This window comes from Leopardus geoffroyi, chromosome B4 (assembly GCF_018350155.1).
Source record: "Leopardus geoffroyi isolate Oge1 chromosome B4, O.geoffroyi_Oge1_pat1.0, whole genome shotgun sequence".
In the NCBI taxonomy this organism is placed as follows: domain Eukaryota; kingdom Metazoa; phylum Chordata; class Mammalia; order Carnivora; family Felidae; genus Leopardus; species Leopardus geoffroyi.
The window spans coordinates 78,684,946-78,701,032 of record NC_059341.1 but is presented as its reverse complement, the minus strand read 5'-3'; the positions used below and the strand labels follow the sequence as shown (position 1 = coordinate 78,701,032).

The 16,087-nt window shown below is 43.4% G+C and overlaps 1 protein-coding gene across 9 annotated transcripts in view; it reads right to left on the bottom strand.

Annotated features, from left to right (window-relative positions):
* SCN8A (sodium voltage-gated channel alpha subunit 8) overlaps positions 1–16,087 on the bottom strand; it is a 177,284-nt gene that overhangs the window by 105,924 nt on the left and 55,273 nt on the right. For all 9 annotated transcript variants that reach the window (XM_045466872.1, XM_045466879.1, XM_045466871.1 and 6 more), the window contains exon 2: positions 15,186–15,515. In XM_045466872.1, the coding sequence (XP_045322828.1) occupies positions 15,186–15,461 (276 nt within the window). In that variant the 5' untranslated portion in view covers positions 15,462–15,515. The remainder of the gene's footprint in view (positions 1–15,185; positions 15,516–16,087) is intronic.

The window sequence follows — 16,087 nt, the reverse complement described above, 5'->3', positions numbered from 1 at the left end:
AGGCCGCATTCCCCTGCCCTATCTGCCAGGCTTTTAGGCCCTCTTCTCGGCAGGACAGAGCATACAAGAGAGAAAATGAAGTCTGACTGGTGATGGGCTAACTAAAACAATATATATATTTAAAGCATGCCCCATGCGTGGCTAATAAAATCTCAGTAATCATCATTAAACTGCTGATGAGAATCCAGAAAAGGAGATTCGTCCCTTGTTCAAACACTGGATTCTTCAAAGCCCAGGATGAGTGGAAAGGAAAAGCAGGCGTTGGCTTCTTACAAGAATACTTCTTAAGCAAGAATAACTTGGTGTCCATGCAGTCCAATAATATTTTACCTAATCTGTCTTAAATTAGATCTTTGTGAAGTAAACGAGTTAAAAGGAAAACTGAAATTGAATTGTGGTTTACTGCCCAAGGGGAAATATCAGTTTATAAAAACAGCCACTGAATGCGTTTGAACACAAGGCCCATTAAGAGCAGTGGAACAGCTCTTAATGAGTTATGGCATGGAGAATTAATAAATATGTCGTTCGGGCATAAAATGAACCTTCTGAAAAGCACAGGCTTTTCATTTCCAATTAGCAACGTGGGGCTTGGAGCGCAGGATGGAGGAGCTTCACCACTGCTAATTCAGGGTAAGATGTATCCTCTTCCGGGTCTACGATAAGGGAAAGGGACACCGTGTAAGACCAGGTACGAGCCCATTCCTACACATGCCACACAAATCCTAGCATACTGCAAATGCAATACAATAAATCTACACAGTTACCAAAGCACTGCAGTGCAGCCAACTTATTAGCATTTCCTCACCCTCACCCCAGGATCAGATTAACTTTTTTAATCACACGAAAAGTATAGATTGAAAGGACATTATAGAGAAGAGTGTTCAACACAGGGTGGACTATATCACAGAACAGAAAGCTTCTTAGAGAGACAGGTTTATTACCCAGCCCCTGGTTTGCTGTGGGACACACGGCTCAGGAGAGTGGCTCTCCACTCAACCAAGTTCTCCCTCTCCTGTGAGGTCATCATCTCAATTAAGGCAAAGGTAACCTGCAGGTACCTGATGACCTTCTGGCTGTAATGAACACTGAGGGGCCCAGAGATTGAGCCAACAAGAAGGCAGCTGGAAACCAATGTCCTTTGAGTCTATCTAGCTATAGCTGTTACTGACACTGACTTATGACTGTCTCCCAGAGTTTGGGCCGTAGATCTTAACTGTTTTAATCTCTGGCACTGCCCAACCCTCTTGTTTTTAGCTGCCTTCTCTAGCCTTCAATTCTTGCCTGCCTAAACCTAACATATATACCTTATTCTCCCAGACCTATGTACCTCTTCTGTACCAGGCAAGTGGCCAGTTTGACTTACAGTAGTTGTTAGCTCTTCCTGCCTAACTCAAACTGTTAATTCCGGTAACTTCTACCAGGGGCAAATCCTCTCTGCCTATTGCTTTCAGAGTGTGCATGCACAGAGTGGTCTTCTATCCAGTAATAATACAAATACAGCTGATCTGCAGGGCAGCTACAGCAGTAGTAAGGGCAGGAGTCAGGTATCCGCTGGTCAACGGTGGTTTGGCATTTGACTTCTAGCTATAGAGCCAATATGGCAGGCAACAAGCAAAGGTCCTCTCAAAGTTTCCCTGCTTTAATAAAGGAAAATATAATGCTGAATCTAAATAGGTTCTAGGGGCGCCTGGGTGGCTCAGTCGGTTAAGCATCCGACTCTGGCTCAGGTCATGATCTCACAGTTCGTGGGTTCGAGCCCCACGTCGGGCTCTGTGCTGACAGCTTGGAGCCTGGAGCCTGCTTCTGTGTCTCCCTCTCTCTCTGCCCCTCTCCTGCTCGTTTCCTGTTTCTCTCTCTCTCTCTCTCTCTCTCAAAAATAAACAATCTTTAAAAAAATAAAAAAATAAACAGATTCTACTTCAGACCAGGAAGGTGTTCAGAAGTAAATGGCCTGTACTGTCAAAACAACTACCTCATGTTGAAAAGAGTCCAGATGCCTTTTTTTTTTTATTTTTTTTTTTTTAATGTTTATTTATTTTGAGACAGAGAGAGACAGAGCATGAACAGGGGAGGGGCAGAGAGAGAGGGAGACACAGAACCGGAAGCAGGCTTCAGGCTCTGAGCCATCAGCCCAGAGCCCGACGCGGGGCTCGAACTCACGGAACGTGAGATCGTGACCTGAGCTGAAGTCAGATGCTTAACCGACTGAGCCACCCAGGCGCCCCCAGATGCCTTTCTTAATCCCAATCTGCTTAGTGAGCCCATCAGGTGAAATCACAACTTTAGTCCCAGTATGCCTCAGGAAAGGCTCCAGCAAATGCACAGCTGGCCTGAATTTCTTCAGTACCTGTGTCCTGGTACTAAGCTGCCTTTAGAAATACTGAACTCAAGCAGGACATGAGACACGGACAAATTCTGATTAGGCTTGTACTTCTGTTTGAACTATGAATATTTAGAGCCCTCATCTTCCAAGTCTCTATTCCACTACCCTGAGGATTGAGCAAGAGAGACCTCTAAATCCCAAATTTATGTTTTTATTGTTTTGGGTCATTGATAACTATACCATGAACTTACCTGAAGAGTAACAGTGAATACACATTAAGCATTTACTATGTGGCAGGCACCCTACTAAGATGCCTATACAATATCTGTCACCCAGCAATGGGTAGGTACTATTTTACAGATGATGAAATTGAGGTGGAAAGGTCAAGTAACTTTCCCAAGACCGCACAATTATTCATTAAGTGGCAAAACTTAAAATCGAACTGCGGCGATCTGACTCCAGAGTCTCTGATCTTAATTGTCATACCGTACGGCAATTTTAAAAAGCTTCAAAAAAATCTAACTCCTCACTTTACAGACAAGAAAGCAAGCAGAGAGAGCTCTGTGCACACTGACACCACAGAGCTGAGGTTTACCAGGTCCCAGGTCTCCCGGCGTCTGGTCCTGAACGCTTTTCACCACCCCAAGTCATCTAGTCCAATCCTTGGGTCAACGAAGGAATCTCTCTTACTTAATACCTTTAACTCCGGCAAAAAGCAAAGCCCTGCATGTGCCTCAGAGATCACAGCAGCTGGTTATGGGTCTTTCCCCCAAATTAAGCCGGATGAAGGCAATGCTGGTGCCACATCTATCTGTGGCTTTGCTGTTTTCCAGGTGCTTCTGTATACACTTTCTCATTCGGTTTGACCTTGTAACCTCGTGCCCTCCAACCCACACTGGGAGCAGCTGACACCCTTCCTGCCCATATCCTGGTCGCAGGAAGCCATACCTGGCACAACAGCAGTGCTGTGTACCTGCTCCAGTGCTGAGCCAGCATGATGCTGCTCCCCAAGGCCGGGCAGCTCCGAACCTCCTACATGGCCTCTCTTCCTCACTGCCCTTCAAGAGGAGGTGGCCTTTGATCTTCTTCCCCCTTACCCTCTTAGGGAACACAGACTGCAGCTGCTCTGGGGTAAAGCAAAATGCATGCTTATTATGTAAAGTGTATTAACCCCTCTAGTCACTGTATTCGTATTCCAGAATATTCTATATTCTCGCTCTCTTCTTTCTTAGAAAGCAGCAGAGAGGTTTCTATAGAGGCTTTGATACAACAAAGACCTGGATTCAAGACCTAGCTCTGTTGCTTATTAGCTGTCAGGGCCTTTGTCAACTTATTTAGGTTGCTAGGACTCAGGTTTCTCACTGATAAAACAGGCATAATGACCGACGCTAGCTACTTTATCAGGTTGTGAGAATGAAATAGAGTCACAAAAAGTACTTACTACAGTACCCAGCACAGAATAAACACACAATAAACGTGACTATGATGCTGCCACTGCCACTGCCACTGCCACTCCTGCTCCTTGGCTACAAACACGGGCTGGCCGTCAGGAGACTTGAAGGGCATGGGGCGCCTGGGGGGCTCCGTCAGCTAAGCATCTGACTCTTGATTCTGGCTCAGGTCGTGATCTCACAGTTCACAAGTTCGAGCCCCACATTGAGCTCCGCACCATCAGTGCAGAGCCTCCTTGAGATTTTCTCTCTGCCTCTCCCTCTGCTCCTTCCCCATGCTAGTGTGTGCACGCACATGCACACACACGTTCTCTGTCTCTCAAGTAAATACATAAACTTTAAAAAAAAAAACGAGAGGGGTGCCTGGGTGGCTCAGTCGGTTAAGCGTCTGGCCTCAGCTCAGGTCACGATCTCATGCTTCGTGGGTTCGAGCCCCATGCCAGGCTCTGTGCTGTCAGCACAGAGCCTGCTTCGGATTCTGTGTCTCCCTCTCTCTCTGCCCTATCCTGCTCCTACTCTGTCTTGCTCTCTCTCACTCTCTCTAAAAAATAAATAAACATTAAAGAAAAAAAGAGGAGAGTCTAAGGACTAACATTCACATTAGTTGGTATTCACACACTTGGCAGAAGCCAGTAGGACAAGGTAGAGCAATTCTTCAGAGTCACTAGGAGACACCTGTATGGTTGCACTGGTTCAAAACAGGCCCCAGAGCTTATGTCAAACCTAGGAACTCTGGAAGGAGGAGAAAATAAAAGCTGCCTAGTATGCACACACTGGGATCCAACCTGCCTTTCCACCTTTGGCTCCTGTCATAGCCAAAGTAGTGCTCTAGTCACAAGTAAACTCACGGTGTGAAACAATTCAGCCTTTCCTATGCCTCTCTGCCTTTTCATGCACCGGTCTTTATACCCAAACTTACTCTTTCTTCTCTTTTCCAACAGGTGGATTTTTTAAAACCATATTTTATATGGTATACGTTAAGGTCCAGCTTAACTATCACCTCCTCTCTGAAAATGGCCCCATTCCACTGTCTCAAACAGAATTATCCTTCCTTCCTGTGTGTCTCCACTTCGCACCTACTCCTGTTAGAGCAGTTAATGTGGTACTGTCGCTTTTGTTTACACATCTCTGTCTCTCGCTGGACCCTGAGATCCTTAAAGGCAGGGCTATAGCTTCCAACTACCATTTCTCAGCTCAGCAAGCAGAGTGCAGAATACGATGCCCATCTGGCATAAGGTAGAGAGCTCACATGTGTTTACTGAGCATATGAATGAATCTCTTAGACTTGAGGAAAGGATACCATACTAACTATACAACAAACCTATAACTTCACACAACTTTCTGCTAGGTGCCTAATTGACCTTTTCCACCCTTTAGCTCATCCTCCCGTAAGAACTGTTTTAGTTTGAAAAGTCTTCTCATCTTTTCTATGTCTTTAGATACCATGCTAAAGATATAGCATGAAATAAACAAATACACTTTAAAAAACGCCCAAAACACCACATACTAGCTTCATATTGTGGCAATGTAAAATGACAGAAAATTATCTCAAAATGATAGTAGAAAACAAAAACTCAGTCTGTAATATACTCCATAGAGACAGCACGGTATGGTAGAAAGACCGTGAATATTAAATCCTACATCCCTGGAACTTAAATCTGGCTCTGCCACACACCAGCTGAGGAAATGTGAACAATTACGATTTCTGAGCCACCATGTTTTCTTACTTACAAAAATATGCGACATTCTACTGACAGCTCCCTAACACTGGTCACCCTTAAGGACTGCAGAAAATTGGGGAATCAATAATGATATCCAGAATTTAGCTGGTGTCATCCACTAAAATAGCAGATGAAAGCAGTGGGTTTAAGGGGAGAAAGGAGTTCAATTTTGAACACACTGAGTTACCTGCAGGAAATCCAGAGAGATGGCTGGCAAGGTGTTGAATATTAAGGCGTGTTCTAGGCTGGAAATACAGTTTCAGGAGTACTGAGAGTATAGGTGACATCACCCAGGGAGAGTGTGCCAGGAACATGGGCCAGGTACGGAACCCGGGAGAACACCAACATTTAAGGGAGAGGAGGGGGAAATGGGAGAGAAGGAGTAGTCTGAGATATAAGGAGAGTGCAGCCAGGAATGCAGGAAGTAAAGAAAAGAGCTGCAAGAATTGGGGAGCAATCAACAGTATCAAACACAGCACAGAGCTCCGGTGGGATAAGAAGTGAAACAACATCCGATAAATTTGGCAATTTGACATCACAGAGGATCTTATCTTGAGAATGCCAGCAGAGAGGGAGGATGCGGGTGAAGAAGCGGGTGGGAGGTTTGTAGGTGGTGATGCTGAGTAAAGGCTACTCTTTGAAAGTTTCAATGGCAGGAGAAGAGTGGTTAGACTAGCTGGGGATGTGGGGTCAAGTAAGGGCTCATTACAGTGCGAGAGGCTTTGACAGTGTTTAAAGCTGAGGGGAAGGAGCATGTGTGAAAAGGGAAAGACTGATAGAACAGTGTCACAGCACAGAACAGTGAGAGGAAAACTGAGAGAGGGAAGTTCTACAGAAAGTTCTAGAGAAAGCCCCCTGGATGGGGACTGACCCTGAACAGCAGACAGGAGATTTCATCCTCTGAAATTGGGGGAATCTTTTATTCAAACTTGAATCCACAGGCCAAAGTCTGTAGCCCCAACAAAGTCTCTGGAACAGGAGTGCCTCTCCAGAGCTTATATGGAACATTCTACTGCTAGATTCAGAGGTGGCAGAAATTGTCCTATAAGGGGGCAATCCTAATCTTGAATGGTGTCAAACAGGGTTATATGTAACGAACAATATGTAAAGAATTTACAACTCATATGAATTTGGAAGCAATGAGTAAGAGAAGCGTTCCTCTGTATAAGGACTTTACGGGCTTACTCTCTGACGAAGAAAGGCTTTAAAATATGGTTAATTATCATCAGAAGATGATCGATATCACCTTGATTTTGAGACATCCTCCAACATTCCAACGGTCATTACTAAATAAGTCATTCGTCGGGTCAATTTTTATTAAAACAAAAATGTTTCACACCCTGGAAAAAACTATCAGAGACTAATCCCTCTGATAGTGGAATTAATCAATCACGTGGAATTTTATGACTAAGGTGATTAGCTAATAACACACTTTCCAGAATTCAGGTAAAAGGTGTCTTTCTCACTAATGTGGCTACTGGTGCAAGGACTTGAGAAGACCTGAGGCTCTTTTCTGGAGAAAATGCTAGGTTCTATCTGCAGATGGCCCGGTGACTCACACTGATGCTGAAATGTACTGGACCCCTGCCTATGTAAAAATCGAAGACTGGCAAAATGTCTCAACAGAGTGACAATCCTGGCTTTTAAGTAACTCAGAAGATCGGCATTATGGGTCCTTTTAAAGATTATAATTTAGTGCTTGCTAAAGGCCTATTTAAGACACCGAGTATTTAGACAGCATGTAGCCTTTGATTCTTCTGGATTCTCCAAGTTTAGTCTCCATACCAAGTTAGAGCACCACAACCTCTCAAGTACCTGGACTGTATTATCTTTAATGCACTCACCATTATATGTAATGATGAGTTTCTTTACCTGTTCATTATCTGTCTCCCCAACAAAAACTAAGTTTCCGGAGTAGCATAAAGAGATTGTCTGTTTTGTTCCCAAGGGCATGGAGCAGAGCCTGGGCATATAGAAAACGCTCAATAACAATTTATCAGATTATCAAATGAATGACTGAATGCTAGACTCTTCCTTAGCCCTCCACAATCAATCACAAAATCCTATCAACTTGTCTCTGTAACACCTCTTGACTTCATCCACTCCCTTTACTTTTCACTTCCACCATCACACTTTGGACCCTCACTACCCCACGGCTGGTCTCTGTCCCAGTTCTCTTTCCATCTGGTCCACCGTACGTACCACGGCCACATTCACCTCCCCCAAGCACAGCTTCAATCACATCTCCTCAGTCCCCGACACCGTCAGTAGTTCTCCACTATTTGTCAAGTAAAGACCAAAGTTCCTGGTCTCACACTAAGTCCACTGTGATTTGGCTCCAGCTCTCCCCTCCCAGCCTCATCTCCCAAGGCTCCTCACTCATTTCCCCACATTCCAGCCCAATTAGACCCCTCAGCTTTCTCCTCCACTGTCCTACACCCTGGTCTCTGAGCCTTTGCTCATATTGTTCTTTCTGCCTACAATGTTTCAGTCTATCCTTCTTTTCTAAACTCCAAAGCCTGATTCAAATACTACAATTACAATGAGGTAAGTAAGGCCCTTTCTGGGGCTCCCTTATCAAAAATAGTATATTATACACTACCATGTTATAAGCTACTTCAGGGTAAAGAGTGGACTTCATGAATCTTTGTTTCCCCAACAGAATTGAACAGACTGCTCCACCCCTGCAATGCCTCCCATATAGGAATACTCAAGAAGTATTTGTTGAATAAGCGGGTTGTTCTTTTATGAGGCAACCCAAACTAGTATATATTCCAATGTCAGCTTCTCTCATTTCCTTTATAGTCAATGAATACACGGAGGGTGACACAAGTCACCCAGCCAAGAAAGAAGCAAGAACACTTAATAAAGGCAGACGTGACAGGACAACTTAGAATATTCAGGAAGTGGCATCCTTTGTATAATACACACTTGATACCAACAAACCAAGAAGAGATTCAAGCACTAGGAGGAGGCTATCAACCCATGACCTTTGATAAAGTTCCTTCCAATTCTAAGTTTCTACAAGAGGAGAGATAAGACTGGTGGCGCTGAACAATAGTCATCCAGCCCTTTGAAAATCTCTAAAATGTCAGGATCTACTTCCTCAGCCCCTAAAGGAAACTAATTCTTTGGGAAAGGAAAAGATACACTGGTAATCAGCCTCTTCTCCCTATAGAGTTCAATTCATTTTGGTAGATGGGAAAATTTTCATTAGAGAAAACATCATAATGTCACCTTTCATGTTCAAAGCACTCAGAAAAGTACATAGTGTTTTCGTAGGCATATTTCCTAAGATTAATTTATTCAACAGATAGGGATTGAGCACTTACGACAGTGCAGGCACTGCTCCGGCCAATGAGCAGACAAGAGGATGAACAACAAACAAATAAACATATGGCTGGTGTTGCTGAGTGCTACAGAGAAAACTGATGCGGGGTAGGAGCAACAGGCTGTTTCATTTTGTAAAGGGTAGTCAAGATCATCACAACAACCTGGCGAAATAGGTGCAATACTATAATCTTAATTTCCAGGATTAGGGAAACTGATTCCCTGAGTGGTTAAGTTACATACATGTTAACCTGGAATTAGACGGGCAGGGGGTCAGAAATAAGATTTCCCAACACTGGGTCTATTGCTAAGGGTTTTTAAAAAAAAATAATAAAATAAACCTTATTTATTTATTTTGGGTGGGAGGGGGGGGGAAGAGAGAGCGAGAGCTAGACAGAATCCCAAATAGGTTCTGTGCTGTTAGTGTAGAGCCTGACACGGGGCTCGAACTCACGAATGGTGAGATCATGACCCGAGCCGAAATCAAGAGTTGGATGTTTAAAGGACTAAGCCACCCAGGCGCCCCTACTGCTAAGGTTTTAAAGAGGACCTAGAGTTGGGAATGTTCAACTAAATTCCTTCCCCTCTAGAGAATGTTGCTTGGAGAGTGGAAAAGAGCCCCATACATGCACATCATTAACCCATCACCCTGAGAATGGCCTGCCTCCCACTGGTGCATAAGCATTTGCCTCCCTTTGGTCTGGTGAATAAAATAACAGAAACACCATTTTGGTTTTTTTTAATATTGTTGCAAAATGGTTTTTTTGAGCAAAATAAAGTTTGAAAACATGCAGTTTTTATTTAGAATGGAAAGGTGCATCTAGCCTTATTGTGCAAGAGCAGGCAATGCAACACTTCATTAGCAAAATTTCAAACCACACCTAATGGACGTAAATTCTCCTTTAGCGGCCTGTCTCTGCTCTGCACACCTGTTGAAAAGTGTGTGAAAATAGATTCAGCAAGGATTTTCTGCCAAGAGCACATGAGACTGCGTGTGTGTGTGTGTGTGTGTGTGTGTGTATGCGCGCACATGTGCGTGTGCCCGTGTGTGTGTGGGTAAGGAGAAAATTGTAAACATTGCTGGGAACAGGATGCCTCCTATATCTAACCTGAATTAAATCTAAAAGCCACTTCTTAGTAAAGGTAGGGCTAAAGATCTTAATGTAGCACAGGAATTCAGAAGGTAGAATCAGTTCTGGTAGAGAGAATCAAGTCAGGCTGTAAGGAAGAAGAGGGCCTTGGACGAATGGGTCGAGGGTCAAAAGTTTCATGAAGTTAAAGGACATTCTGAGAGGAGGGAATGGAGACCACATTCTGAGTCCCACATTCTGAGAGGAGGGAATGGAGACCAGGAGGCAGGGGGCACTAAGGAAACAGAAAGCAGTCTGCTCCAGCTAAAACATAACAGTGACAGACACATGTGTGAAACACAATGAGAAGGATATAGACATAGGCCCAACTCTTATCTTGTATTTATTATAGGTAAGGAAACTGAAGCCCCAGAGATTTTAAGTGATTTACCCAAAGGCAAACAAGGGGCAAAGAAAGAACTAAAATGGAAGTTTTTATGTTTCCAGCTAGGTGCTCTTTTCACTGTCCCATTCTGTCGTTGGGGACGGGTGGGAGATCTTCTTCCCTTTAAAGGTAAACATATACAGAGAGGTTAAATGAGTTGCCTTTAGATTATGTATCCAGCTGAATAGTGGCAGCAGTGCTGATACTGAGCCCGAGTCTCTGGAACAGCTTGTCGAGGGCCGCTGCACGACTTAGCAACTTCACTGGAGAAGGTAAAATCCTGGAGCTAATACAAAGGCCATCCTTCCCCTCAGAAGCACTGTCTGTACCTGTCAGGACCCATCCTGAAAAAGGTTATAAAACCACAGGGACGATCAGGGATGTGGGTGAAAAAGCGGGTTCTTCTTCCTGTCTCTAAATTTGCCTACCTAGCTCCAGAAGGACTCAGCCAATGGAGTGGAGTATCGATGAATAAAACATAAGAAAAGCAGAGAACTTGAAACGTGTTGTAATAAACTGAGAGTTAGGAGGCATGGGTTTTAGTTTTGACTCTACCACCAACACGGGTGCTGGCTTTTGACAAGAACTTTACCCCATTAAATTTATAAGAGGAGGATGATGAACCAGCCTATATCTAAGGCTACAATATTCTAATTTTCTATGATTCTGGGTAGACTCCAATTTGCAGGAAAAGAGACAGGAAGAGTTGAAGGTACACTGAACTCTGAGAAACAACATGTAATTTAATGCAATAGGAACGAGCCCTATTTAAAGGCACATCAGTCCATCCTATAATTTCGATTTTTGTTTACATTTATATTTCTGAACAGAAAAGGACACACAGAGCAATTACCAATTTTAAGAAATGGCAAAAGGAGTAGGAGTCAACTCTGAAGGCCTTTTTCAACTTAATCCGTACACTTTCTTGCTGCCCCACTTAAGATGGTTATTGGAATAGATGTGGCCATTTGAAATTCACTAAGTTATTATTAAGAACTGGAGAGAGGCGTCAGGGTGGCTCAGTCGGTTAAGCGTCCGACTCTTGATTTCGGCTCGGGCTCACATTCATGACGTGGAGCCCCATGTCGGGCTCTGTGCCGGCTGTGGAGCCTGCTTAAGATGCTCTCTCTCCCTCTGCCCCTCCCCTGCTCACTTGTGTGCTTCTCTCTCTCTCTCTCTCAAAAAAAAAAAAAAAAAAAAAAAAAACAAAGAAAGACTTCAACGGTCTTATGAAAATAGAAAAAAAAAAACAAGAACAAAGACATTTTGGCAAGTTCAAGCTTCTTAGAGTACCTATTTGGTTTTGAATATACATATATAAAGAAACTCGGGAAGATCCTACTAAAACAGTGGTCACCTGTTCAGGGAGACAGAAGTGAGCAGATGAGGGAGAGATGTAAAGGGGAGACTTTTTACCAAATAACTTTAATTGACTTTTTAACCATGTAGGTAAATAACTAATTTTTATTTAAAAATCAAATAAATAAATATAAACATCCCCGATATTCTATTTTTTGCAAGCAACTGTTGAAAAACAAGAAAGCCAAACAAAGGAGACATTAGAACAAAGTCCCAAGAGGCAAAGAAAATGTTGTAACACTGGCAGGTCTGAGGAAACCCAAAGAGAGAATCATCTAGACTGTTTTCAGGGACCAGCTGGGAAAGTCAGTGAAATACAACATGCACAACACTGTTGAGGGCCTGAAGTAGCTTATGATAGCTCAAACCAGCACCAGCTGGTACAAGAGTGTCTTAAAAAATACGACACACAGGTTTATGTCCCCGTGTCCCTGGAAGAGTGTGAAATCCGCAAGGGGATAAAAATGAGAACTCTACGAATGAGGAATTAGTTTTCCTTCACCCTCTAAAACAGAGGGAAGGAAATGAGACACCGATGTCAATGAGAGCCATAAAAGTGATTAATTAGGTAGAAAAGGAGACCTATGAGGAAACGGGAAAGAAATCCACTTTTATCATTTAGCAAAGAAATTCTATTTGGGAAGAATTATTTAAGGCAGCCCATGAAACACAAACATAAGGGAATGTCCTCTTAAAGTCATTTCTACTCTCAGGATTTTTTGATTTGTGGGTTAGTTCTCAGTGTGCTTCCTTGTAGAGGAGACCTTGCTAATTTGGCCTAGTGAAAGGCCTAGTTAGTAAGAAGTATTAGTAATGCCAGGGAAGACCTGCAAATAAACTTGAGCCAGCACATTATTAATCAACTAAAAAATCCCTCGCTTTGGGGCACCTGGCTGGCGCAGTCGGTAGAGCACGCGACTCTTGATCTTGGGGTTGTAAGTTTGAGCCCCTTGTTGGGTATGGGGAATACTTAAAAATAAAATCTTAAACAAAAACATCCCTTGCTTATAAGGACAATTAATACTTCCGAAGTGCTACTAATGTTCTTTCTTGTCACAAGTGTTAGTTTGTTTGCTTCATAACAATCATTAAGCTATGTATTTATGTTTTATGAACTTTTCTGCATGGCGGTATATTTCACAATAAAAAAATGATCACCCAAAAAAAAAAATACAATTAAAGTTATCCTTTCCACAAACTATATACCCTTGTGGTGAGGCCAAAGGCTGAAGCCATCCTGTCTATCATGAAGAACCAGTCTCCTAATGGAGCTCCACCAACATTCCTACCCAAGGAATGACACCCATCAGGGCCAGAGATCTGCCCTCTCTGAGGCCTCACTCCCAATCCAGGGTCACTGAAATCTGAGGCATTAGGAGAAAAGAGGCTACCTATAGGGCAGACACCAGGGGAAAAGGCATGCAAAGGAAAACTGGGCCCTGTTGATGTGTATTCTTCATATATTAAGTCGGGTTTAAGAAAAGGAGATTGAATCTGCATTTGAGTTGGAAAGATAAACTGTTCAAATAAAAGCAAAACAGTTCTGGCTGCCTGAAAGGCCAGGGTCCAAAGGGCTTTACATATCTACTTATTGCACTAAGAGTACTTTCTGAAAAAGTCACACCATTGGCCAACTCACCTAAATAGGCACAACCTAAACCCTGTGATTTGTCATTGCTTTGTACCTCTACTAAGATCATGGATGCAAGGATAGGAAAGTGTAAGAAGACATTTCTAAAAATATTTCAAAATTTTACAATGGGATGAAATGTTCTTCTAAAAATAGCCCAAGATTCCACGTTCCCTTGGTCACTAACCCAGAAAGTTAAAGCCTGCCTCCTCCCTCACCCATCTACCCCACTCGGCAAAGGCCCACATTACAAAGCCAGACTTTAAAGAAGGGAAGAGTAACTGAGCAAATCAATGAAAGTTTATGAAAACTACTCAGCTCCAGAACTTGAGATGTGAAGAAGTCCTTAGAAAGTCTGTCCAACTTCTCAGTTCTAGATGAGAAAATTTAGGCCCAAAGAGGTGACACATCTTGCTAAAAGGACATGAACTAGTTTTGGGAAGTTGTTTTATTTATAACTTGCTTTTCCCATAAACTATTTGAGGCATCTTGAACAATACACATATGAGAAAAGAGAAATATAGATCAGAAACATGGTGCATTATGGTAGAGTCAGGATTTCTTACTTCTGGTTGACTGTTATTCACATCACTTCATGCTTCGTTTCTTAAACTTTCTATATTTCCCAGTGGAGGATACAGGCCACTGTTGGCACTTATATCCTGAGTTGCAAGAGAAGTGAGTGAAGGACCATCTTGTGTAGACAACGTTGTAACTCCCTTTGCCATCCTGAGCCAAAAACGCCTTCACAACTACAGCTGGGTCAAGAGATCAACTGGTCTCATCTTACTTCTGTCTCGTTATTAAGCCAAGAAACTAAAATTTCTTCCAAATTATGAGCCTGAAGGACAATTTAATTAAGGGAAGCTTATGGGGCAGTTTTGTTAATATAGATAGTTGAGTTAAGCTTTATATTTGTGAATATGTTATCACACACAGCCTTTTCTCCCCTCATCTGGAAACACCTCTCAATCTAATTCTTTAAATGACCTTTGTCAAATGGGGGATCCCTAGAATGGTGTTTGGCGTCAGTCCTCAGTATGCAATGGCTAAGTAGTTGGCTGGCGGATTAGCCAGGGGGCTTTGCTTCTCCACCTGTTGCCTTGCTGCAAAAGAGAATCATGGGAAAGAAGCCCACGGTTGGGTCAAATGTTTGTTAGAGGAGTTTGAAACTCTTGGCCAAATGAAGACAAGTATTTATTTCACTTGTGCTTCTTACGGGCAAGAGTAACAGAACTGACTCTAATGTAAGAATGAGTGTTGGCTCAAGCCGGACAACTGAGTAACAAGGCCAAAGACCAGGTCTCCTCATGAGCCCAGTTTGGTTTACCCTCTACTATTCCTGTCCCCAGCAGCTAAGATCTAATGTCACCAAGGGACAGAGGAAGTTCCGATAGAGTACAAATCCATCATCTCCTTCAAAACAGTAGGCTTTGCTGATGTTGTAACAGTTACATCATCTTTATATGTAAAGATGGAATTCTGAGTGGGTGTGGGAGACAGATTCTACCTGGCTGCATCATCTTTCGGTACGCCATCTTTCTTGGACTCTATTAAATAGTCCCGTTTCATTTATGTTCTCTTTTGTTTTCGTTTTCGAATCTGTTTTCATCTTTTTCTGATCTGGCCTGGAGCCAAAAACTGAAGCCTTATTAACAGACTCGAGGAGCGTCAAGGCCCACAAATGAGCCTGAGCAGCAATTACACTGAAAAACAAACCCCGTTAACCAGAACCGAAACAAAGGATTAACTACTTATCCAAACTCTGGCAAAGGGACAGTTCTTCCTCCCCCGTCTCCCCTAAGCCTGTTAGGAAAGGGGTGTCTGAAGCCGCACTGCCGTCTCCTCCAACTCACTTTCTGCGTCAAATAGTATGGGTCAAAGTCCTCCAGGGGAACTGCAACCAGGCCTTGCGGGATGTCCCCATAGATGAAAGGCAAACTCTTCCCCGCTTCCAGGTCACTGTTCGGCTTGGGCTTGCTGTCCTCATCGTCTTCCCGATGACTGCCTTCGGCCTTTGGCGGTTTCTTGAGCTTGCTCTCGGCAATGCGCCTCTCGATGTTTGCCAGTGACTCAGGGGTGAAAGGCTTGAAACTATCAGGGCCTGGTGGTGCGAGCAGCCGCGCTGCCATCTTCTCATCCTGCAGCAGCTTCGTTAGTTATGCTGCGTCCGGGACAGGTCAGCTCTGGAAGAAACGGCAACACAGACAGCAGTAATCAATCGCTGCTCTAAAAAGAGGCCAGACCAAACCATCTCACTCTCGACCTTTATTCACAACCTCCGCAACACATAGTTTCTTCTGGGACACGGGTGTTTTGCTCTTCAGAAAATCTGTGGCGGGAATGGGCGAGATGATGCTCATAAGCCCCTCTCAGGGGAATGGTCAGCCAGGGAGATCCAAAGATGGGAGGCTCCTAAATTGCTCGTGTTTGTTACTTACATGCAACTCACTGTTTGTAAACCACACACAACTATAAACATACATCCCATACCCTCAACGGACTTCTATTCTAAACTAGTAAGGCATATTTGACATTACCCAGGGGGACGTGTCAGCTTTGGAATCCTCCTATGATGCTCAAGTCACCTTCCTGTCCTGGAAGTCTACTCCCTACAGAGATACTCTTTCTTCCAAAGACAACGCAAGGGCAAACTGTCACTCTTTCCAGATTCCAGGTTCTGAAAACACTAAACCCTTCAAAACTTTGGAGGCACAACAAAATACAGACAAAATAGCTCCCATTTGCTTTGGCCCTT